This window comes from Argiope bruennichi, chromosome 10, assembly GCF_947563725.1.
Source record: "Argiope bruennichi chromosome 10, qqArgBrue1.1, whole genome shotgun sequence".
Taxonomy (NCBI): Eukaryota; Metazoa; Arthropoda; class Arachnida; order Araneae; family Araneidae; genus Argiope; species Argiope bruennichi.
In genome coordinates, this window is record NC_079160.1 from 9,071,435 (window position 1) to 9,099,085 (window position 27,651).

Consider the following 27,651-nt stretch of genomic DNA (forward strand, 5'->3'; position numbering starts at 1 on the left):
TGAATGAATAACGCCATCTTGTTTTCCCCCGGAGTGGTTGTAGATTGTAAAGGTGGAGTGCAATTGATTTTACTTTGACTGTCCGTGTTGTCGAAGAACCGAAAAAAAATTTATTTTTATTCTTAGTTGTTCGTAGAATTTCTCATAAGATTGTTATAATTTCTCAAATAGTACAGGATGCAAGCTATAAAGTGTGTTGTTGTGGGCGACGGGTAAGTGCTTGACTCATATTTTTAATCGGAAATATTTTTGAAACCTGTTTGATGATTGTTTACTTTACTCCTTGAAATGATTGAAACAATTTTTTGCAAAATTTTTCGGCAGAGTTTTACTTTATAGTATTTCCTCATCTTTCATTGAAAATAATTATTAACTTAATTTTTTATACATATTTCCAGGCATTATTTATGCCTATTGTAATGTCAAATCTTCCAAATAATTTTCGATTAAAAATTGAGAGACTGATATGAGTAGACAGCATCATTTGTATCCTTATTATAGTAAAGTAAATGCCTCTCCTGTTATCAGAAGAAAAAAAAAAAAATGAGGAAATTGTTTGTCCTTGACTTTTAAGTTTGCACCTAATTTTCAGTACGTTTTTCTTACAGAACTGATTAACTGGTTATTATGAATATGACTAAGTTATGTAGATATGCAATTTCTTTTCCTAATACAAGTTTTTGTTAGCAATAGCGAATGTTTTTGATATGTAAGTAGATTTTTTTAAAGAACTTCTATACATTCTATGTATACTATTAGATATTAACCGTGTCTCACATAAAAATGATAAAACAAGAATCTGGAACCTTCACTTTTTTGTATATATACTTAATTTGTTTGCTTTGTACACTTAAGTTGACAGAACTGTCATATTTGACAGAGGATATTGATTAGTCTGCTGGGTACTCACGGGGAATATTTTTAAATAATTAGATTATTTAATGTTATTAGTTTATGTCTAATAGTGAATATGCTCAAATTTAGGTAAAAAGTTTATAGTTATTAAAGACTCCATTTTTAAATTAGCATAATGCTAGTGCAATATAAAGGTTTGAAATTGTTAGCAATTTAGAAAATTAATTTTGACAAATGAGTAGATTGTTTTGTTTAATGGCAGGAACATCATCAAATGATATGCAATAATATTCTAAATTTATATTATTCCTTATTTTTTTCTTACTGCTTTAAACATTTTAAACTACACATACACAAAATTCAAAAATAAAAATTAATTATAAAATTACAATAGATCCATTCTTATTCAAAATTTTTTAAAGAAATTTATGTAATCATTCCTTTGATGAAAGAAGTATTAAGTTTGGAACTTCAGGATGTCAGTGAGCTGTCAAATTTTATAGCAAAGAGTTGATAGTTATTTGATGACTCCTAAATTTGCATAAGTAAATTGGTCTTAGAAAAAACAGACTTTCAGATTTAGACTCACTAAGGAATATATATAAATATATTGGCACTTTACCCAATTTAAAAATAATTTTAAATTTTAGAGAGATTAAAAATTTAAAAAATCAAGTTAGAAGGCTGTACTGTGAAAATGTATTCTAATTACACATCGAGATATGAAAATTATTGAATTGTTATAAGTTTTTGTGCTATAAAGGAAATTGTAGAATTGTTTTAGATTTTATACCGTTTTATGCAATATATTTATTTCAATATGTAATTTTCTTTATTCATACATAGTATTGGGATTCTTTATTACATACTTTGCATCCTTTTCAGCTTGCATTTGTTTGTTTGACTACATTTGTATTTGATTACAACTGACTGCCTTTGGTGACTAGCTAGCTTGCCAAATATATTTAATTTCACTCGGATATCTTAGATATAATTTCATGTCCATGATTCTGTCAAATTGTCAGAAATTAAAACTGTGTTTTAATTCATTACACGAGTTCTATTATGAACATGAACTTTTTTAAAGGAAGCTCGTGATATGATGGTGCTACAAAAAATATAATTGTCTTCTTTATTTTTCTTCTAATTTTTGTGGTATTGTATATTCATAATAAAATTGTAAATTCATTTTATTCATCTTGTAAACTGTACAGAATCTTTTTTCCTTAGTTTTTGAAAGGAATTTTTAAAGAGAGGAACATTTTTTAAGGAAGAAAATCCATTGATTGAAGAAATAGTGAAAATGGTTTAAATTTCAGGTTAACAATGTATTCTGTTCTTAAAAATTAACTACCCACTAAAAAAAAACCCAAAAGAGGGAAAATTTGCATGACTATTAAATTGATATTATTAAAATGACGATTTTTTAGATTTTGAGATGGTGCACCAGTTTTGTAAGACAGTATTTTTAGAAGTTATTATGGAAATATTGCTGAAAAAATTGAGGAAAACTTAAATTTAAAGAAATTTTGACATCATGCTTAATTTATTAAAATTTTAGACAAATCTTTGAAAGTTATAAGTGCTGAATTCGATTGCTGTAGGCCAAGCAGTCTGATCTGTAGAGCACTATCATGCACATTCGTGATTAATATTAGTAAAGATTTGCATGCTTCTTTATGCAAAATTGGATTCTGTCATGGGTTTTTATTATCATAGTCCAATATCGCAATTGCTTAGTATATTATAGCATTATTCATAACTGTTAATTATCTTTATCTTGAAAATTTCATGAAACAATAATGTAGAGTTTAAGATAATTATCTAGAATTCGAGAAAGGACATATGTATGTGCTTTAATGTGTCATTTGCTGTTCAGTTGTAATCGAATGAACGAAGAGTGCCGAAGAATTTCATATAGGGTCAGGAAGGGTAATTGGGAACTGTGATAACAGCATGCAGAAATAAAGCTTTAGTAAGCAGTAAGGCAAATGCCTTCTTTAGAGCCACTTTTTTTCCACTTTTTTCAGTAACATTTTCTAAAATTTATTAACTCTTATTCTATTCATATTCCAGAAAAGTGAAAATAAAACATTCCTGAGTGTCATTATTCTTTTTCCTTCATCAGTTATTTTAAAGATAAGATGTTAAGTTGTATCATTTTGGATCTACTTGATGTAATTTTTAGAAGTAAGATTCGATTTTCCGTTCGGGATTTTCTTCTCAGAAACAGGATAAGGTTCTCAGTTATTCTTGGCAATTTTCAATGTAATGCAACAATGAACAGGCATATATAATAATAAAAACCTGTAATTTTCATGTATTTTGGAATAATGTATTATATATCATTTATAGTGGTTTTAAATCTAAGAACTGAGTAGCACCCCCTCCTCAAAAAATATTCATTGTCAAATTAACTGTTATTTTTCAAGAGTCTGTCATGTGATCTACATATGTATTAACTTCCACAAATGGAAATTAGAAATTAATAGTTTCATGCTATTTGAAGTAAATAAAAGTAAAGGACAAGAGGAAGAGAGAGAGAAAAAAGCTTTCAGGAAGAAAAATGCAGTTCTGAAGGATCAGGCTGATCCTAATTCTTTTCAGTTAAAAATGGGGTCTGTAAAAATAGAGGAAGTAATCTCAAATCATCCATGGTTAATTTTTAGCAAATATATATTTTTTAATTGATTACATAGAATTGAGACCTGTTATTTGCAATCACTGAAATGGATGGAATTGACAGTGATCAACTAAATGTAATAGGTTTTAGGAGCACCTGTTTGAATAAATCAAAATTTGTTTTGGTGGTGAATGATAATTTTCAAGTTCCAAGAGTCAGATAAAAGTAGTTTTACCAGATCTTAAAGCTTAAGTAGATTTTTTCAAATAACATAAATGTCGGGGAAAAAAAATTGAATTGGCAATTGAATATTCTACTTAATACGAGAGCTATACCTTCTACTACTGAATTGAACTATTAGTTCATACTCATTTTAAATCATCTTGGATATTGCCTTCTTGTATCTCATAAAATTCAGTTATTTCTATTTTTAAAAAATGGTTTATTTCCTGGTTTTTCTTAATAAAATTTGATTGAATGATTATGAATTACTGTAAATTGAAGATATTAAATAGTTTTAGTTGTTTATACCATGTTAATTTCCAGTTTTTCCAGATAATTTATTCCAGCAATATTCCATGAAATAGAATATATCTTGATTGATAAACAGTAAAAAAGTAGTTCTTTGGAGTAGATGGAAATGAGATGAAAATTTTTTTAGCCAATAAGAAGTTTATGACTGTCATCAGAAAACCATAAACAGATTTTTATTCCATAGAAACCACTTTAATTTATTGATATCATTGCAATTAAGACTGGATAATTTGTAAATTTTGGAAAAATACATTGTTTAAAGGCTCTTCCATGGTATGACAATACATTTTCATAAATTATAAGTCTATTTTCCATACCATTTTAAATTTAAAAGAATTTCAAGTTAGAACTTAAAAAAAAAAAAATGCTTTTATTCTTATTTTTAAGAAATCTGCAAATTTAAATATCATTATTTGGTGATTGATATGTATTGATTATATTCATATGTTTATTAGAGGTTTTGAGTTGGCAAACTTGGATTACCAATTAACACTTCTGGAGCAGTATTTGAAAAGGATTTGTGATTTTTTGATATCATACATTCAATTTTTTAAATTATTTTATGACTTATAACTTTTAAGATGCATTGTTTTGTTGCAATGATATCGACTTTTCAGCCACGTTTAATGCCAATTGATTATTTGGAAAATGTTCTTGAGGTATTGAGAGCCTACAAGAAAAACTGATTTTTGCTGGCTCTGGACTAAATTTCAGAATTGAGTAAGAAATTTAGCATGGCAAAACTTTGCGATTCATGCTATTGCAATTTAGGTTTGAAGTTGTATGTATTTCGTACAGTGGAGTTTTGCTTAACAAGCCTAACTTGTTTCTGAATTTTACCTCATAATGTGAAGTTTGTTAAATGAAACAATTTTTTTATATAGAAGTCCATATAAAATTGGACAATGCATTTCATTTCTTAAAAAAAATGTTCAAACAAATTTAAAATAAATGCAATTTATTATTTATTTTATTTATGTTAAAAAATTTTCTTAAGACATTATGCTTCAAAATTTGATAAAAATGGGACACAACATTTGTTGAGCATGATGATAATGCTTCTCAATGCACACAACGTAATTATTTTATGCTCTTTCAACATCTCTCGCATCTGTTTGTTGTTCTGTTGAGATGATGACATCTTCACCACAGCTTTTTGTTGTGACACAGAATGCTCCCCATTAAGCTCTTCATAATTCCATACCCTGTAACAGCTATGGAATTTCCTAGTTATAATGGAAATTAGGTGAAAACAATGGTATTATGAATATCTTGTGAAAAACTATAGAAAACTACAAAAAAAAAGCCTAAGAAATCTTTTTTTCTGAATCTTCACTCATAGCAATGCATATAGTGAAAGTATTTTTAGCGTAATCAGGGGAGAAAAGGCAGGGGTGGAATCCTGTTTCAGCATGAATTCAAAAACACTAGTCACTTCTCATTATAAAAATGAATATAGGATTTAGTTATAATGTTAAACTAAGCAATGATAACTTAGAATAAAGCAAAAAAAAATTGCTAATCAATGAAACAAATTTGTAAATGTCTAAGAAATAGTGTTAATTTGTTTGATCAACAAAATTGTGTGATTTTTTTAAAAAAATTATTTTATTTATGTATTTAACTTATAATGAATAATCTTGATCATAGACAGAATCTTATTAAGGCTTCTCAGGCGCACACTTAAACCCCTTACAGTCGCATTCAATACTGCTATGCAGTCAAAACTGCATCCAACTGATTGATGCACTCAACACAAGCTGATGCAATCTAATCCAGCATGTGACATCACAATATCTCCTCACCACTTGTTCTGCGCTCACTCGTTAAGCAAATCACTTTTTTACATTTTGTTAAGCGAGGTTTGACTATATATGTATTGTCTCCTTTCACAAGTATAAAATATAATATGTAACAACTGATGTCAGTTGTGTTAATGGATTTTTCTATGAATGCCTATGACCAGAGTTCTGATGGTTAAATTTGGGAAACTGTTAGCTATAATGATAACACTTTTCTAAAACAGTTTGATGACTTAGACGAAAGCCTGACAATAACAATGATGCCTGTGATGAATGCCAAATTAAATAAAATATAAGTAGAACTCAAAAACAAGCAACCAAGGCAAGCATTTCAGGCCTTCCAGGATCATATTTAAAAAAAAGAAAAGAAAAGCAGGAATAATATTTAAAATATGAGAGTTAAATACTGCATATAAGAAATATATGTTATCAAAAAGTTGTTGTGAGTTTTAGCCATGCTTTTAGATTGGGCAAAGAGGACAGAATCATGCCATTGTAATGCTTATGTTTTGTCATGGTGGCATATTCTGATAACTGCGATCAGTGTTCAATTGTCTAGAGAAAATATAATTTTATAGATTTGTCTATTAAAATCATGATTTCCAATATGTTCATTTCCCAAACCTTGTTCATAATTCTTATTATTCTTAAAACCTTGTTCATAAACCTTGTCACAATCAAGGTGTTAAACTAATTTTGGAAAATAAAATAAATAATGCAACTATTCAAACAAAGATGACTTTAAAACAAAACTATATAGTGTATTATGGATTCCTGTAACTTAAGAGACTTGAGTTTTATGCTGCAATTTGTAATTGTAAAAGAACATGGATTGCATTTGTTCTTCTGTAATCAAGAAGTTCTGATAGAAATTTATGACAGTCCTTATGGAGGACATTTCAATGCAATGAAGGCATTAAATAAGGAGCAATTCTACTGGGAATATATGCATATTGATATTGAGAAGTGATGTGAAAAATAGATTGTTTTTGAAACCCCGGAACTGAGAAGAAGAGGATAATTACACTTTTATAACATGGAGAATTATTTTGGGTGCATAGGACTTTTGCTCATTGTATTTAAGCAATTGAGCAATTGAATGTGATGAAGACAAGTGTATTCTGCAATTAATCCAATCATTGAGTTCATGCTGTTGCAATTTATTTTTGAAGTTATATAAGCATACTTCTTCGTCTAGGATGCAAATCATATATCGTGTCACTAATCATTATCTTACATTTCCAAGTAGAAAATCAAAGACCCTAAGCCTAAACCCTTCCTAAGACCCCCTCCAAGCATCAACAGTATTTCTTCATATATTTAAGCGACTCTTCACTATAAATTAAATTATTTTTAATCTGAGTAACCTCAATCGTCGTTTGCACCTTCTTCTACAAATGAAAAATGATGCATGGTAAACAGTCAAATAATATGAAAATGAATTTTCATAAATACTTTGTGTTGTATATATATCAAGCTACAAATTTTCACCAAATCTGTAAAGCACATGAAAGGTTTTATGATAACTAAAAAGCTTATTTTTTAATTGATAAAATCTGTAAAAATATTTTCATCTCAAGCGAGTTTTGGGTACAACAATAAAATTGTTATTTTTCAATTTGCTTGAGAGCAATTGTTGTCACATATAAATTTATGAAAATCATCACTTTTTTTTTAGTAGTGTAAATACTAAAATATTTTATCATTCAATAAACTATTACTTGAAGTTAGCGAAAGATTTTGAAAAATTAAATTTTGTCTCTAGCAAATTTTGAATGTTGTTGGGCTAATTGAAAAGTATGCTAATCATTTGCAGCTTGTATTATAATTGAACTTGATTGTCCTATATCATTTTGGATGCTGTAGTGATACATCACTTAAAATCAAGGGTAGATCCTTGTCACTTAGATGAGATATTTTCCACCATCTGTTAATCTTAACCATACTAAATCTAATACTAATTTTCATGATTGTTGGAACAAATATTCTAAATTGGATAAAAGTACTATCGTCTTTTTAAATCTTAAATAAATAAACAGACTTGGTATTATTTTTTCATGTGCCTTAACAAAATATTTAAAATTAATAAATTGAGAAGTAGTAATGTATTTAGCAACTTATCCCACTTTAAACTGTTTTAAATTTTTGTATTCCGCAACTTTAGAAAAACTTTTGTATAACATCACAACATATTAAGTGTTCATTTACCAAGTGTAGTATGCATTTTTAACATTGCAGTAAGACTGAATTTTAAAATTAAATGTAGTTTTGCTAATAGATTCTATTAAATTTTTGTCGAGAAGTATAAATTAGCAATCTGTAAGGGAACTAATTGCTAATTCAGCTATCAAAATTTTAAATGTGGACTGTATAAAATTCTGATTTAGAATAAATAGCCATTACATATTACAATTTTGTGTGAACCAATTGAATAATCTAGTTAAGGAGTTGCATAGTGTTCTATTAACTAACATGTTAATTCCTTTCTTTGTTTATAAAATCTAAACTTTTCTTGTTTAAGTGTTTTTTGAAATGTATTACTTTTTTTTAGGAGTGGGAAAACCCCATTAACGTCCTAGTTATTCTTCCTGGATCCTAAAGAACTTGCTTGTAAAATTTTATTTAAAGAACTATATGGATTATCTTACAGCTTTTAAATGATGCTAAATTCCTTTCCTTTATAGTATAGCAGTACTTATTATGTCGATTACTCTGTAAGAAGTCATAAATCATTGCTGGATGAAAGTAATTAGTCAAGCTTTGTTAAGGCTGACATCGGAGTATGTGGAAATGAGAGCAGATGAATATGCACAGGCTACATAGAAAGATCAAATAGATATTGCAGTACCAAAATTAATTCCAAATGTTAAAGAAGGAAATTAGATGATTATGCAGTGGCGGGAAAGATGGATAATGCCGTGCAAAGTGCGCATAACATATGAATTCATACCCGAACCAAAAATTATAAAAAGAATATTTCACCCTGTGATAGTGTAAATTATATCAGCACATGGAAAATTTCCTGAATACTCCTACAGATTCGGAAGGATGCTAGACAGCACGCGTATGTGTGGAGAAATAGGCTCAGTTCAGCACTACATTACAGAATGCGGCGAATTCGAAGAAATTAGACTCATTATAGATACTAATTTTAACACAATATTACAATACCTTATAAATTTAAAAATATTAAAAGAAATGATGGAAAAGATTTTTAGCCTTATACAAACAGTTTGAAGATTCGTTGATCTTTTGTTGTCGTTCTTTTCTTATGCAAAAGTTGGATAATTACTGATCATAACAGCCAGTCACAATAATCCCTGTTTATACGTTTTAGTTCTGTGGTGGCGAGGTGACTAATTGTAATTTAAAAAATAAAAGTCCCTGAATCTGTAAAAATGGTATATCACAATTGCTTTGTCCAATCCTATATTTCAAATTCTTTGCGTTTGTTTCAGTTGTTAAAAGTTTAGATATATAGTACAAGTTAATCATAGTACATAAACATACGCACGATGTTCTTTGCCCTGGTATAAGAGTCAAACGTGTTTAGCTGTTCCTTACTACGTCAGTTGTAAAAATGATCACTTGTTTTATTCCAAATTTTGTCTCTGTTGGGAAAAGGGGGGGGGGAGTCTAAACAAACCCTCTTATTTAAAGAAGCCTGAAAAATTGCAATGGTTGCCAACTTTCAGGGTATTCTACAGCAGCAAAATGTATGATGGTTCCAAAACAGCAGAAAATAATACCCCTACATCTGTTCAAACTAAATCTGTATCTAAGAGTCATAAAAACATATATAAAATGGACGGTAATAGGCAGAATCAGTCAAGCCGACAAAGCATTTCGTACTCCTGAACATTTATTATAAGGCTCTATGTAATTTCAGTTGAAATAACATAGAAACAGTATTCTTAACAAAGAAGCTGCTCTCCAAAGGCGGCCAGTAAATAAATGAAAGCAAATAAATAAATAAAAATCGACATGGCTGGTACTTAACAAGAAATCACCAAAATTTACTCCATTACATGTAGAGCGAAAAGCGACCTTTTATGCTTATGAATTCATCGGATTTTGCTGGCATATTTGTTGCTCTAGGTTGGCACTATGACACTTTAACCTTGCATCAAAATTTTTTTAAGAAACCTTTTCAGACTGATCATTGCTTTGATTGAAACGCATTTGCTTTTATACGTATTTCTGTTATTTTGTTAGAAGCCACTCATTAAAAAAAAAAAAAAAAAAAAACTAAGTAGACAATTAAAAAAAAAATGGTTTATTTATGTGAAATTCTTATTTTTTAAAATTGAATTTCAGTTTTACTTTCTTTTGCCATACTGATAATTTATGAACCGCCATATCGGCAACGGATTTCTGACTCGGCAGTTGGGAGACACTGAGTTGATCGATTAAAAGGATGCTCTTAGCTTAATTACGAAATTGATAAATTCGTTTAAGATTCGAATTCTGATAATTACAAAATGGCTATTTTACCAAGTATGCTGCTTAGTTGTTGCAGTATTTATAAAAACCGAGTTTTCAAATACAGATATCGTTCGTCAGGAGTCATAATAAACATGTAGGAGGGAGGGGGCCGTCCTACAGGACTGACCGTTTTACCTAGAGCTACCACATTTGACATTTACATATTTTGAAGGGTGGAAATTAATATCTCAAAGCGATTTTTTTTTTTTTTTTTTGAAATTTTGATTACAAACAAGCGAATTTTTAGCTTTTTTCCGCAATAACTGAAAATTTTACTTTTACATCGCCTTAAAATTTAACATGTATTTTTTTCAATAATGCCTCATTTTTAGCATATGAATTAGCCAATAAATGTTCTTATGAATTATGAATTTTATATTTTTTTATACAGCTCCTCGGTTGTATGATTCATATTTAGTAAAATATTCTTGTAATGCTTAACATTTTAAATAGAAAGAAGTGTCCACTCTATTGCGATTAAAACTGAGTTACAAAAATTTGAACTACTTCGCTTTAAAACAGGCACACCAATCATTATCTGGAGTTTCAACTGAAGGCATCAGCCTAAAATTTTGAAATTGTTGATTATTACCATTTAATTTATTTAAATGTTGGAATATTAAAAGTATTTCATTGAATATGATTCCGTAAAACCAAAGGATTGTATAAAATGTAACTTTATAATTTTTCAGAAATACATTTATTAACTGAAAAAAAATTGAAAAATAAAATTAGAAATCGAATTTCAATCAGCCTAAAATTTTGAAATTGTTGATTATTACCATTTAATTTATTTAAATGTTGGAATATTAAAAGTATTTCATTGAATATGATTCCGTAAAACCAAAGGATTGTATAAAATGTAACTTTATAATTTTTCAGAAATACATTTATTAACTGAAAAAAAATTGAAAAATAAAATTAGAAATCGAATTTCATGATTAATGAGATAAATCATAATTGGATATTTTGAGATATTGTATAAAATATAAAAAATATTCTGTAGTGCACGTAAGACTTCATTGCCTTACAATTCTGTTTGTTATACGTATATATTCCAGTTAAATTTGTATCCCAAATTTTACGGGAGTTGGCAAAAAGTTAGAAAGATGCATAGTACAATGAACGAAACGGTGCAAAACTTTTATCTAATTTTCTAAAAAGTTATATGACTATCAAAATGTAAAATTTAAAAATATTTTACTGAAGGATCTATTATGATACCAAGTTACAAAAAATATTTAATTGAAAGTTCGAGCGACTATTAATCCCTGCGAACTAGTTGGTTGCCAAAGGCGATTAGTAAATAAAAACATATGGATTTTGACAAAGTTACTAAAACAGAAAAAAAAAAAAAAGTATTTTATTATAGATTAAGTTAAAAGTTGAAATGTGAAGCTAAATTGACCAAAATTATTAAGAGAGGTATTAAAAGAGGTATAACTTCTACTATTTAGTGATGCAAAATGCCTGAATTCCCTATTGGATAGAATCAGCAATTGTTCTTATACGGTGGGGATAAGCAATTGTTTGTTCTTGTGGGTTCTTATATGTTGTAAATTCAAAAAAAAATTTCAAACAAGCTCATATTGCAGAAAATGGGTTCCTGGCAAAACTGCACAATAAATATTTACTGGCAGTAAATGTGTATTGTATATTTATTACTACAGTAAAGTTCCTTTCCTAAAAAATAGATCTCTAGTCCTTCCACTGTTTTCCTGATTGGCAAAATTTTGATGAACAGATGACAAATGATGCTCTTAGAACAATGATTTCTGTATTTTGATAATCCTTCCTCTCCGTAATTTCGTTGTACGGCTCGGAAGAGAAAGTTTATACTCCTGAGTGAGTGTGGGCTAGGGCGCGTAGGCCCGCTCGGTGCGACCTCTATATATGGAAGAGAGTGAGCGCGAGAGGTCGTCCTTAGTTTTCTGCTCTCCTCCTTTGTTTGTCCTCCCCGTTAACTTCCTTTCCGAGTGGGTTTCTCGTTGGCTTCAGAAAGAACGCGCTTTATCGCCGGGTTGCGTATGTGTTCTAGAAGGGACTAATTGGGTCACAGTGCATTGCGCATGATAGCAGAAGTCAAGAATGCCGACCGGCATATTCGATCGGGGCTGCTTACTACCTTAGTATTTTAAAAACTTTGGTTTTTACTCTCTTGGAGCATTAGCGTAGTGAAATACAATAGTAAATCGCGCCTTTTACGTGGTATGAGTTTTGCTGTCTGTAATGTACGTCTTAGAAATTAAATGCCAGGTGGCTATAGGAAAGTTTTGTTTGCTTCCTATTCATATTTAGCTGTAAAAACCGATATTCTGAATTCATATCTGCTTTGCACCGCCATTCCTCCTCCTTATTGTATGTTAGCCTAACTTATTTCGCGAATGTAAACATAGAATGGACTCGTCCTGATTTTGAAATTTTATATACTTGAGTATTCTCGATAATCGTGTGCTATTGTAATATTTCCAGATCAATTAGCTTAGTAATTAAATAATTACTAAGCCAATTAACTTTTTAATCTGTGTGAATTGATACCATCTACTTATATATATTATAATTAGATGGTACTCCATTATATATTATAATTAGAACTCCATTATATATATTATAATCAATTGTAAATCTAAGACTAATAAGTAGAAAATCAAAATAGAAAAATTCCACGTTTTAGCACACTCCGCTTCTCAAATTCTTTAACCCCCCCCCTCCCCCCCCCTAAATATTTCAGATCATTATCTTCAAATTGACCTTGAATGTGAGAGATATGTTTACGTTCATTAGAGCAAGATTCTTCCAAATACAGTTCAGGGAGTAAATTTCTTTAACTTCTCGAAGTTTCTGGTTCCTTGCACCGCCTGCTTGCGAGCTCCTTTAGTTCGCGAATTGTGCTTTTTCCTGAAAGATTAACATAACCGCAATTTTATTGGATTAAGTTGTTGGGTATGTTACCGGATAAGGGATGGAAGTTGACATTTTGATTTTCCATGTTTTAAAAAAAAGTTTCACCTAAGAGGTAAAACTTTTAAGAAGTTGTAGGTCTTAAAAAGACTTATACATTGAGTTATAGAAAATGGTTAATTAAACAAACTTTAATTAATTTAAATTTGAAACACCGTAATATCCACTGTCATATCCATTGGAAAAATTTAAATGAAACCAAAATTATAGAAATAAGTGTCAAGCACATAGTTTAATCAAGCTCGAAAATAGACCTCAGCCAGATGAGTAATCACTGATTTGCCTATTTAACCTGTTGACTGCCGCGCTGGATTTCTTATGTAATGTCTATGGGCCCGACGGCCACCTTTGACACCCGCGTTAATCAACGACGAACAAACAAAAAATCGTGTTGAAAAGTTTATAAAATTCTATAATTTAAATGAAATTCCTGTGTGTATTTTAATGACTTAAACACACACACACACACACACACATATAATTTCTTAGGACCGGGATAGCCTGGTTGGTAGGGTGTTGGATTCGCATCTTTTTGGTTGTGAGTTCGAACCCCATCGGCCGAATATTCTCCGTGTGTGTGGTGGCTGGCGCAAATATAAATATGTCGTGGTCACAAAGTCCTCCATGTCGAGCATAATACCACTGGGGGTACTGGTTCAGAGGTGATCGTTCTCCGATTCAGGTCAAAGTTACGATCTGTGGATGAATGAATGAATGAAGTCCGCCCCGTAAAAAGGGTTGGGGTGCATGATAGCTAAGACGTACTCTTGGCCCTAGATGGTGCTACTGAAAAACAAAAGACCTATCGGCTTAAAATCGCTGATTTCGTCAGCGGACTTGTCTATGACAAGGGCCATTAGAAACAATATACAATTTCTCTTTAAACATAAAATATGTCATGTAATGCGAGATCCATGAAAGATATTGGTGGTTTCTTTTATGTTATTTCACTCATTCACTAGGGCCGCGGTGCCAGGTCACAGCTTCGGACCCGGTAGGTTTCAGGTTCGAGACCTACAGAACTGTATAGACCCACCGAAGAATCGTCGTGTAAACGGGTCTGGTGCACGTTAAATCCGTCGGGGCCAAACGTCCTTCCGCTGGTGTGTGTGGAAGTTTAGAGAGGAGGGGTGCCAGTTTAGGTGTCGTCCGCGTCATCTGACCGCGGTTTAAAATTACGTGGCACATCCCAAAATAACCCTAGTGTTGCTTTAAAACGGGACGTTAATATAACTAAACTAAACACACATTCACTTATTCCCATGAGTCCAAAGATGTTGGAGATACAGGATAGCCACGGTACTGGACCTCCTCTTACCATCCATCACTTGGGATTTTTTCATTTGAAACCTTGCTCACTCCATTGCGATAGTGCCCTATTCTGCTGGAAAATGATACTAAGTTACAAGTCCTTTACTTGAGGAAATGCAAAACAATTCAAGTATACCAAGTTAATTGTGAGAGCGGACAGTTACTACGGGAAAGAAAAAGGCCCAAATAATTCGACCATGCGGTAAATCATACCACTGTTTTACTTTAGGACGAAACCTGATACGTGAAACGTTGCCAATCAGAAATATTACACGTGGTAGAAAATGTTTATCCACCTCCATTTTTTGTAGCACTTCTGCAAATGTTCGACGTCGAGACTTTACACATTTCATATCATTAAAAAGAAATTATCTTTCCTTATGGAACACACACACACACACCCGTTAACGTGAAAATCTTTGTTTATTTTTAATTCATTTTTGAACATGAAGCCACGCTTTTCAGATACCCTGAATATTGTTGTTTATTGAATAACGTACACGTACTATGTCATAATTGTTGCGATTCGAAAAAAAATTCGAATTGAGTGGAATCCAAAGATAATGAAAATTTTGTTTGTTATACCTGATAAATGTATTTTTAACCTAAAATAAGAATACAGCAGGTGCGGCAAAGATATTTGCCCAGGGTGTGTGGCGTCATTAAAAGTGCTTCAATTTGAAAACCATTTTTAGGCATCTTAAAAGTGCGTGAAAGTGCAAAGAAAACTTTTGCAGATTTGCATATGCAGGAATGTAAAGACACATGAGACACATGAATGTAAAGACACATTTTAGGAACATGAGAGAGGATCAATATCCCTCTCCCCTTAATGTATTCATTTTGTCATGTTAAATTCTAGACAATAAAATACAGATTTTTTTTTCTTTCTGTATGTGAATATAAACATTCTTTTAATATAATATTATTTCGAATAAAGTTAAATTGTTGCTACCTTTCTTTGCCACTTCTATTCATTAAAACTCTGAAGAATAGCACGTGAACTGTCGTATGCTATTTATAATGGAATAACTGTTATATTGCATATACGTAAATGGAAAACGCAAGGAATTCTTTTTCCAGATTTAAGTGGCAATATATATTCTTGCAATCTATAAACCACGGTACGGGCAAATACATGTGAAAAAAAATCATCCAAAATAACAAAACATTAAATAAAAAAAATTCTAATTAAATATTAAAATTCGGGCTTCGATGATAATTGAGTCACCGTTACAACTGTTTACCAAATTTCTCGGTTTAATGTTTGGCAACATGCCAAATGTCATGCTTGGACTTAGCTTGAAATTTGGCGCGCATTAACACATACAGTTCTTAAGCAAAAAACTAAAATGGTGGTTGTGTTCATACCCTATCTTCTGTTCTTGGCAAATAGAAGTGATCAACAAATCAATTTCCCAATCCAACGATCCGTTCGACTTGATTAAATACCTTTTGATTATCGGGTTTTACTAACTAATGATGTAATCACTAAATCGTAAAAATTTTCATTACTGAACTTAAATTTCAAAATGATTGTCAAAGATTGAAATGGGGGAGGGCAGGGGAGAAACGCCATATTATATGTGCATCAAAACTACATCGTCAGAATGACTCATTTTGAAGGTATGTCATCAGAAGCTGATTATCGCAATGTTCACAGACTCGTTATCATCTTTCTTTTTACTTTTTAATTGCTTTCTTCGATGAGAAGAAACTCAAAATAAATTCTTGGTGGTAATTTCTAGATTTCGTTCTCATCTAGTGTCCAGATAACGAACGTTTGTCAGACTTTGCATTCGACTCGTCACATGTTTTCAATTAAAACATTCTTCGATAGTACTGTGTTCCTATGTTGTTTGCGATCGCCAACATTCTGCTATGTTCGGGGTAAATTGTTTAATCAATTACATCTTAAATTTTAAAGTTAAATTAAAATGGCGAAACCGTTCAGACAGAGGCAATTATATTAAATATTTTGGATGTTTCATTCTTTAAGGTGATTGCCTGCTTTCGAGGCTTTTTTTTTTTTTTTTGAAAAAGTTATATTTTAAATTTTTGTTTGAGTTGAGTTTAAAGTGAAGGTTTGTTTCTAATTAAATAATAAATTCCTAAAATTATAATAAAAATCTAAAACAGATAACAAGTCCTGTCTTTTTAATTAACAAATTTGAAATAAATTTTAATAAAATTTGACCAAAACTGCTAACACAAAATTCTGATGGGATAACCATAATCTTCCTTACACACTAGACATATAACACAGTTATATTCAAAATGAACTGAAATTTAAGAGAGATATTAAAGTGCAAAAATATTATGAAGGTTTATGTGTGCCAATACAGACATTAAACAGATACAGTTTTTCCAATACAGATTTTCAATTTTTTTTTTGTAATATAAAAGGGCTATACATAAAGTGTGCAGTGTACATCAAAACTTTTTGTTCTATTTGTTAAAAATAGTAAACAAAACATTCCCTAAAAATTTCATTAAAGAACTTTAATTAGTGTTGGAGCTACTATTATGTTATTGGTTGATAGATTATTTCAAAGAAATTTTGAGAAGAACTCCTTCAAAGTCTGTAGGTATGTTAAAAGAAGTATTCCTCTTTGGAAAATAGCCTAAAATGCTCCCCACTTATAAATTAAATCTTTCTCTGTTTACATTGAACATTTTTTTTTCTTTTGCTGAGTTAGCACTGTATTTCTATTTTTTTTAGGTGGTGATGAGCGTCTTTTTGAATTGCAAATACGTTCATAATCAAAACGCTTTAGATTTTCATGCGTATTACTGCTGATATTCTTTAGCAACTTATTTAGTAATTCACCATCATTAAGATTGAATAGCCCCATCTTCATAAAATTGAAATTTTAATCCGTCGGGTCCGATTCCCCTCCCGTTGGTGTGATGAGGCAGTTTGGGAAGTTGGGTGTCAGTTCAAGTATCTTCTTAATTCCGTAAAAGTAATTCCGAAGGTCACAATTACTCTGTCCATCCCAACAACCTTACTGTTGCCCTAGAACCAAACGCTAATATGATTTGACACTTGGCATTTTGCGTTATTCTATGAAAGAGATTCTTTTGCAATTTCTGATTACAGGGTTTCATGCATATTGCTGGCCACATAATATTTTGAGTAAGGGCAGTGATTATTTCAATAAATGTGTCTTTTCCTATTGATATTTTTACCAGCTATTGGCTACTGCTAAACATTGGTCATGTATAAAATGTTATGTGTTTGAATAGCAGTGACAAGGAGCTGCAGTGATTATAAATTGCATACTTTTGAGGTTATGAGGATTGCTACGAATTACAATTCCACCATAGTTCTATGATTTATCAGTGAAATTATCTTTCACTTACTTTTCCTCCCAATCCCTTTGCTGATCCCCCCCCCTTAATTTGTGAAATTAAATTCGTATGAAAATCGAAATGAAATGTACAGCATGAACAAATGCTTGTGAGAGTGGAGATGTTGTCAATAATTATCTAGAAATAAAGAATATATGCACTTTCAAAAAGTTATGATTGTGCATTGGCAACATTATAAAAATATTATATAAGTAAGAACAATGATGACAAATAAGTTAAAAACATTTTACTGCTACTTCCGCTTGTAGACTGAGACATCCGGTTAACTTAACAGTAAGCAACAATGTTTTTTTTTAATTATTTATATTTAGGCTTCTAGATGACATAAAATAACAAGAAAAATGTTTGAATTAAAAAAAAATTGCGCTGCATGGTCGAAAAATGCCATTTTCAACGTCACCTCAAGTCCACTCTAAAATGAACTCCTCTGTCGTGCCTTGGAAGTTCGGCGATCACGTCAGCTGGGATGCCTTCAAATGGGAGGAAGGCATTAACTTCAATTTATCGCGGGTGACTCAAGGTCTTGGGAACATTCGTCTCCATCAGAAGTCTTGAATCGTTTATTTCGTAATTTGGGTTTATAAAGCGCGCAGATTTCGTGCAAATTTTGCTGACTTTTCAATCATATAAAGGAATTTGAATGAAGATTTCGTCACAATTATTTACACACTTTAAAAAAAATATTCTCCATATAAATATTTTCTTCAATCTTTTCATTCGTATTTAACAAAAATATTCTTTTAAATAAATTAATTTATTTGCCAGTCAAATTTTTTATAATCAATGACTCACGGGGCGATTCACTTTTAACAGTTTCTGACATTAAAATGTGACTTTTAAAATATCCGAACTAATTAATTTTGAGACGATCACATTTAAGTTTGCAATTCGTCACCAACCTTAGATTTAGCATGAAAATATTTTGAATTAATTTTAGCTTGGTCTGTCAAAGAAAAGCCATTAAATATATATATTTTTAAATATATATCATACAATACCGAAAATCCCTTATCGTGAACTGTTGTATTTTTAATTAAAATGAAAATATCTCTTGCTTCAAACAGAATTTTGATTTTTTTTTTACTCCGCATTTTTTGAAGAAAAGATTATTTTCCTTGAAGTTCGGAAAAAATAAATAACAGCTGAAGCATTGTGATTTAAATGTGGTTTCTTTTCTAATTTTAAATATTTTTGAAAATGTATTTTGCAACTATAATTTATAGCATTATTTCCCATTCTCTTCCTGCCATTTTTTAAATGTAATAAAAAAAAATGGTATAAGGGAGGTTGGAAAAAAAAATGTTCTTGGATAGTCAAAGTATGGAACTGCTCCAGAATTTCCTGAGTACTCCATTTTGCTATTATTTTTTTCTGTTTTGCCCATTTTACTGATTCATCTACTTTGATTATGCTGAGGAAGGATATATTTTGTGCATGGCAAGAGTTTTTGAAAAGTATTCTTTAGAGGCGAATATTTTTCATTTTCTGTTAAGTAAAAAAAAAAAAAAAAAAAAGTTTATATTTATAAGTCTTTTTGGAATTTATATGTACAAGGTTAGTTGTATGTTAGCATTTTAAAAGTTAAATGGCTCATATAAGTTTATTATTACAAAACTCTTTTGTTCACCTAAAAGTTATTACAAAAATAAATTTATTTTTGTAATTCTATGATTTTTTCTCTCAATACCTATATTTGGTTTATTCAGTTTATATTTTGCCAAATGTTTGATACTATGTTGTGAATAAGTTTTGTTGGGTTTTGTTTCGCTATTTTCTGCTATTTAATAATGTCTTGCAGTTTTTATTGTAGTCATTTTCACACTATCAAAATTCTTTTAAAATTCATTTTTTGCAGAGTAAGTTATTTGGGAATATTTATTATGTTGTATTATCATACTTATTGTACTTATTGCTATATTTTTATGTATTTTATGATTCATCTGTAAAAAACAATGATTTCAATATTCAAAACAATGATGTTGCTTCTCTTTTGCTATTTTTTCAAGCTTTTTCTTTAAAGCTTATAATTTCTTGAAACTTTTTTTTACAGAGCAGTAGGTAAAACCTGCTTGTTGATCAGCTATACAACAAATGCATTTCCTGGGGAATATATACCTACAGTGTAAGTTTTCATTTTTTTTTTTTTCCATAATGATATTTTTATCCTGTAAGAAAGAGATGAAAACTCAATGTAAATATTTACTTCAACAAATTCAGAAAATAAAATCCTTTTAGTGGCCAGTGACATACACTCATAAATATAGATCTTTGATTCTGTATTTTAAACAAAAAAAAAAAAAAAGAAAAAAAAAGAAAAGAAAAGAAAACTACAACTATATAGTACATTTTAGCAGAATCACAATAAAATGGACTTTCTTATTGCATATCAATGAACAATTTTGAATCAGAAATGAAGCAAATTTGTAAAATAGCATCATGGACCAAAATATTTGAAGAAAATGAAGAGTAATATCAAATATTATGAACCCATGGATCATCAAATTTCAAACTTGAATTCTACTCTGACTAAAGATGTCTTATTAAGAATGATGGCATCCGTCTTTAAACATACAATACCACACATGTATGATAATTTTGCTCATCATAAATATAATTCAGCTTCCAATAAATCGCAATTGTTGAATGTTTTTGTAGTTAAAAAAAAATCATACTGTGGCTTGCACTTGACAGTTGATCATATTTTCTACTTTGCCATTCATTTTCACTTGACCTTCATTCTTTAGTTCCTAATGACATCTGTACACAGTGCTATATAAATGATACTATTTCTGCACATATATTAAATTAATGCATGAAGTTTAATTTTCAAACTGTATATATTCTATGATGTTTAAAATATCAAATTATATTAAGATCGTTATTATTTGCTTTTTTTGGACAGATTAGCAAGTTCTTAAAACTGTTTTTATTATTATTGACAGGTTTGGACATTTTGAAGTACTTTCATAGCATGATGCATAACATCATTAAAAATCCTTAATTACTGCGTATTTTTAATGGCCCTCAAAAGTGCTTATTTTTCTTTGTGAATAGTAGCAAAAATAATTTCACTCCATTGCAAAATCACACTAGATCTGTCTGGTTATATGACTGCATTTTCTTTGCAGTGGCTGATTTTTTATCTCTCAGCTGATCTTGATGAATTCAGAATTGACATAGTTTTTGTATTAAAGCATTGTCTGTTTATGTTCGTATGCTTTTTTTATGTTTATATGCTATGAATTTGGTTACTTAGTTGCTACCAACTTGGTTCATTTCATCACAACATGTATTTCTGTAATAAAAGAAATATTATGTTAATATTGTATCTTTTTTTTCTTCTCCTAAAGGCATTTAAAAAAATACTGATAAAGTACTTAATTTTTAACATAAAATTTGACTAATCTTGTGATAGTTTTTGCATATATTTTACGCTCTTCACTTTTCATTGCATCTTGCATTATACAGCATTTTTTATTAAAAATTAAAGGATTATATTCATATTTTAAAACATTTTTAAACTTGGTTCTTCGCATTGTTTCTTTTAATCATAATCTGGTATAGTTGTAGATAAAGTTAAACTAGTAATGTTTAAAGCTGAATTGCATAGTTATCCATTTTTAGTTTTTCAGAACAAATAAAATTACGTAACAATAAATATATTGATGATAATAATGCTGTGTATTTCTGACTTGTTTAGATTCGATAACTATTCCGCCAATGTTATGGTAGATGGCAAACCTATTAATCTAGGTTTATGGGATACAGCTGGTCAAGAAGATTATGATAGACTTAGGCCTTTATCTTATCCTCAGACGGTATGTAAATATCATTTCATTGATCCTTAATATTCAGTATTCTTTATACACGATTAACTCCCTAATCTATTGTGATGCAAAAAAAAAAAAAAGCTTTAAAAACCGGACTGAATTTTAATAACTATAATATTTATTTGATATACCACTTATTAATTGTGTGACATATAAATTTTATCCTTGACCATCCTTCATATAAGTTCCATAACTTATGTGAAGGGGGCATAGAGTGTTTGGTGATAGCATTTCTTTGACCCTGTTGGTCCTGACCCTGGTCACTTTCATCCTGAATGATGGTTTCAGCATCTTGAAGGAGGGGGAAAAAAAAAACCCAAAACATAAAATCAGACCTCTTGCGAGCAAGAAAGATTTTACATTTCAAATACAATCTTACTCTTCTTTATGTAAAAAAAAGTTGGATTCGTTATAAAATGGATAATCTTTATTTTGATGGAATCAATTTATTTATTCCAGCCATAGGACATTATTTTGAAGAACTGTAATATAATCCTTTCCTGTTTATTATTCATAATGTTTTTATTCCCTTATTCTTTTAACAATTTGAATCTTCTTGTTAATTTTATCTTATTATGATATAGGAATAGAAATCCATTTCAAGTTAATTTTAAAAGATTAAAATTGCTACAGATGACAAACAAAGCAAAATTAATATTAAATGCATGTTTATCTTCTATTACCGACTAGGATTTTGCATCAATGTACTAAGTGTTATTCTGGTCTTCTGGCAATTTTATGAATAGAAAAGTTAATTATAAAATACCAGGAAAATTAAAGTTTTCATGTTTATAATTGAAAATAGCCTGAAATATCCAAATTGTTCACTGCAATTTTTTAATGAATTGAAAAAAGTGATCAGATTTTGTTATCCTGTTTTAATTGGCCTTTTCAAATAATCAGTGCTGATAAATTTCATAATAAAATTAGTCTTTCATTTAAATGTCTTAATACTTTTGTAACTTAAAATAAACTGTATAAATTTCTCATTAATGTTGTATTTTTATTAATTTTCAGGATGTATTCCTTATCTGCTTTTCACTTGTAAATCCAGCGTCATTTGAAAACGTCAGAGCAAAGGTATGAAACTTTGATGAATTGTTAATTCTCATTGATATAAAATAGTTGAAATTCTAATAGATAGATGTATTGAAATATTATTACTGTACAAACAAAAAAGAAATCTTTACTGTAAGTTTTGCTTGTAAATTTATGATTATGGTTAACTCAATTCATTTTTAAAAATATACGCCTTGTGTCTTCTAGCAGTACTATAGAAAAATATTTCTTTTCATATATTCTTTCTTTGAAATTGTTTGTGAATCTGTTTGTGAATTTGTGTGAATCTGTAGTACACGAACAACCAGGTAATTTTTTTAAAGATTCCTTTATTCTTTGAGAAAACTAGATTTTGTAAATTGAGAGAAAAGAAACTTTAAATCATTGTATACCCAGGTTAATTGTCATTCAGTAGTTTCTAATGAAATCTGTAGAGATCTTGGTTGAAAAGCCCATTAACACATTGATTCAATAAATTTGATGGCCAAGAAACATAAAATATTGTTAAAATATTTTTATTGTTTCTTTACTTATCTTGGTAATTCGAATTTCAGTTTCCAGTCTGTTTAATGATTTTTTTATTCTTAAAATTAGGTTTTGCATATTTTGTTATTAAGGATATTTTTATTTTCAAGACTAATTAATATTGGAATATATGCTCTGTAACTTTTGCTTCAAACATTTTTTATTTTATTTATTTATTTATTTTCAGCTCTAGTTTTATTTATTTTCTTCTTGCTCTACTATTATATATTTAAAAAATGCTTGCTCTATTAAAGTTTGATTTAAATAAAATACTTGTTAAAGAAACACTGGATTCTGATTTGCTTCATACAGATTCATTTCCTTTGTAAAAATTAACTACTTCATAAATTCTGTTACTCTTTTATCATGCAAAACATTAGTTAATGAAACCTTAGTAGATTAATTGCATTGCAGTGTTGTTAGCTGTATATGAACATGTCTTATGTATAACAATTATTGTTAAAATCAGATTGCAAAATAATTCATTTTTATTATGGTGAATCTCTGATTAGAATTATTTAAATGTGGATGATACATTTTTGGCTGTTAGGGAAATGTGTTTATTTATCTTAAAATGTCTTTAATCTTAAGCCTTTCTTAAATGCTAAATGGCAGAGAGGGGTACATGGTGTTTCAGAAATTTGGAACAGCTTTAAAATCATAAATGAGTAAAAGGAAAAAAGATGTTTTAAACAGAGCAGGTAGAAATAAAATCTAATTTCTTTTATGCTAAAACATTTTTTTTTTTTTTGCTTGTATAGTTTCTAAATTAAACTTTCAAATAAATCTGCAATTATTAGTAATACATAAGACAATGAGTGATATTTTTTTTAAATGAATTTTAACTGTTTATTTATTGACTGTGCTCTTCTAGTGGTATCCAGAGGTTAGTCACCACTGTCCCAACACCCCCATCATTTTGGTGGGCACAAAGCTTGACCTGCGAGAAGATAAGGAAACTATTGAGAAACTAAAAGAACGCAAATTGGCTCCCATCACTTATCCACAGGGTCTGGCCATGGCCAAAGAGATTGGGGCTGTCAAGTATCTCGAGTGCTCCGCCCTCACCCAGAAGGGTCTCAAGAATGTCTTCGATGAGGCCATCCGCGCAGTGCTTTGTCCGCAGCCCAAGCCCAAGAAAAGGAGACACTGCCGGCTGCTCTAGCAATCTACAATTTGTTGTATATTTACATATATTTTCTGTAGAGAACTAATGCACGCTTTGATATATAAAACAAAAAAATGAAAGGAATTGGGAGTAAGAGAAAGTTGCCCACTTTGGTGCTTTTTTTTTAAATCATCAAATGTATTATTAATTGCCTAATGATTAATGTCTCTTGCGAGTTGATACCATAATTTTACAGGTCTAAATTCAATGGAAAGTATATGCCTTCATTATGTGACCTCTTTTTCTAAAATATTGTTTCTTTTTAAATGAAATATTCTCTGCATTTGTTCCAGTTTTTTTTTATTTAATTAATAAGATTTACTTTATTATTGTTGTAGAGGAAAAGAAGCTTCTAGCTATTTTAATTGTCTTTTCCAATATTTTAACCTTTTTTCATTTTATTTTTAATTTGTATATTAGATTGGTCCACATGAAAAGGAGACTGGTTATATCTAGAGAATATTTTAATGACTATCCATATTTAACATGACATGCACACATAATTGCCATTGACAAATTAATCACACACATACATGGTGTGTGATTGATTGCTTTGTGTAAAAATTCCTAAAATATCCGGGTTTCTGTGTTATCCTTTCCTTTATTTCACAGGTGATCTTAAGGAGCTTACATGGGAAAATATTGGTTTCCTACAGAGAATGTTTGAGATCTTTCTATCAAAATTTTGTTAGGAATCATGTCCTTTTTCTCCACATATGGTTCAAAGCAGCATTATTCAACTCGAGAATGGTTTCTTTTTTTAGTCCAAAAAGATTAGCATCACTTTTGCAGTTTCCTTGGGAGAGTGATCTCGGCAATACTGAGCTATGATGCTGTCATTCCGAGTATTACTAGTAAACACATCAATCTACTCAATTAGCAAAACAGTGTTTATGGCAACAGTCTCCTTATCATTGAAAGACCACTGATATACTTCTCCTTATTTTTCATTTTGTATCATAAGCTTTCTATTAACTGTAGTTGAAGATTTCTTTTTGTATGATTATAAATTGGCAATTTTCATGAAAAGACACTTGTTATGGCTAGTTGTTAAGGCTGTTACACTAAATTGAGAGAGTGTCATTAGTTATTTGTTTGTAATGACTTTTTACTATGTCTGCAATGAGTTTTTAAATAGAGTATCTATTGCGAATTGTATCTCAAATGAAGAATCAAATTTCTTTCTTTTTTCTAATTGGTGTTAAAAAAACTGTTTTTCCATCGAAATATATAGCTAATTACTTGAGTTCAGTGCTTAAAAATGCTTTATTTCTTGTTGAGAAAAAGAATCTTGTTGTGTTAGTCTCTGCACATACTGTGTTTATATTTTGCAAAAATGCTTTCATATTTTATTTTTATGTATTGTAGGTCTTGTGAGTGTGTAAATGTGAATGATAAAAAAAAAAAAAAAAAATTATTAAATGTACAGTTTGAGAATGTAGCATTTGTATAACTACAAAATTCTTTTATAATCCATGTTGTATTGTAAGTTTACTTTGTCAAAGGATTGCTATTAATTAGTACTTCTAATCTACAATGTGTTGTTTTTATGAATTTAGGTTTTAATCGCCAGAAATTTTTTTAAACAGTCCCAAACGTTTTCTATAGAATTTAAAAATTGATTTCCTTTTCTTGAAAAATTTTACAATAACTTCGTTTCTGAAGATATTTGCTGGTCAAGGATAAACTTGAGAAGAAATTTTTGAAATTATATTAATTGACATTTGTCTATAATCTTTGAATCCTTTTGAAAATTAGTGTTGAAATGTTTATTAGAGTTTTAATAAATAAACATATATTTCTTGAATTTACAGCTTCAATTTTATTTTTAAAACCTAATTAAGAATTATTCACCTGTAGCGAGCAAGTTTTTTAATAATTTTAACAAAGAGTATTTGGATGCAATAAAAAAATAGTGTATTGACATAACTGAAATCACCATAGAATTTAAAATAATTGATAAACATTACTATTTGTTAACATTCTTAATTTGTTAATATTACCCAACAGTTTTGTTCTTCTGCAAGCAATGAATTGTAAATTATACCTAAATTTATACTTTTAATATTATCTTTTATATTAACTTTTTCATACTATCTATAATCATTATCTTTTTGTAATAGTTTTTCTATTCAAAGCAATGAAGTCAATTTAGTACCAAATAAGCTGTACAGGTTTTGCTTTTTAGAATTTGTTAAAACAGCATGACAATCTTATTTCTAAAGTAATTTGTTGCTATTAATTGTTATCATTTATAAGAAAAACTCTTTTTAAAAGAATGTTGACAGATTTTTTCATCAAAGCATAGAATAAAATAATTACAAATAGCATTATTTCTTATCTTATATATATATATGATGTAATAACATTTATAGTATACAGTAAGTAAAATGTGATGTAAAATTCATTTCTAGCCTTTTTTTTTTAATGCATACTTTGTTTTTAATATAGCTAGTTTTGGAAACATTTAATTTCTAGCTATGATGAACATGGTTATGTCAATGCATTCCATTCAAATGTTATTAAAATGTAACAATTTCTTGCCAGAAATGTTCTGTTTCAGCAAATAAATATTTTTGTTTAAAATTTGCTTTATGTATTATCTACATCAGTTTTTTAAATTACTCCGACATTCCACACTGTCCAGAATTTTAAAAATTCTGAACAAAGTAAATTAAATATTTTATCTAGCATTTTTTTTTTTTTTCAAGTAGAGGCAAATTTATATTTTGCCAACTTAAGAAAAGGGGGGGAGGTAATATTTCATTAGTAAGCTTTAATTATTGCCAAGATTGAATGACGGTGTTATTCCATTATTAGCAACAGCATTCGTATTTGGCATTGTTTAAAAAGTTAATTATTATATACATATTGAATCTATTTTCTCAGTTTATTTTATTGGTGTTAGATGAACTTCCAGAAATCATGTCTTTAATTTTTTTGCATTAAAATGTTCTAATGTGATCTCTTTTGAGATTGTAGTCCGTAATGTAAGAGAGCGAAATTTTTTAATGGTTTAACCCATACAGTGGAATTGATCAAATCCCACTAATTTGATTCCCCCCCCCTTTTAATTCCATGCATTTAAACAAAAAGAGTAGCCAGCCGACCCGGAAAAGTCCG

General features: G+C 29.6%; 1 protein-coding gene across 1 annotated transcript; it reads left to right on the forward strand.

The window, feature by feature from the left end:
- On the forward strand, positions 1 to 27,095 carry LOC129988390 (ras-related C3 botulinum toxin substrate 1). Its single transcript, XM_056096613.1, has 5 exons — positions 1 to 212; positions 19,997 to 20,068; positions 21,647 to 21,764; positions 22,794 to 22,856; positions 24,235 to 27,095. Exons 1-5 carry the CDS (start codon positions 178 to 180, stop codon positions 24,523 to 24,525), a joined length of 579 nt encoding a protein of 192 aa, XP_055952588.1. The 5' UTR covers positions 1 to 177; the 3' UTR covers positions 24,526 to 27,095.
- Positions 27,096 to 27,651: the final 556 nt, after the last annotated feature.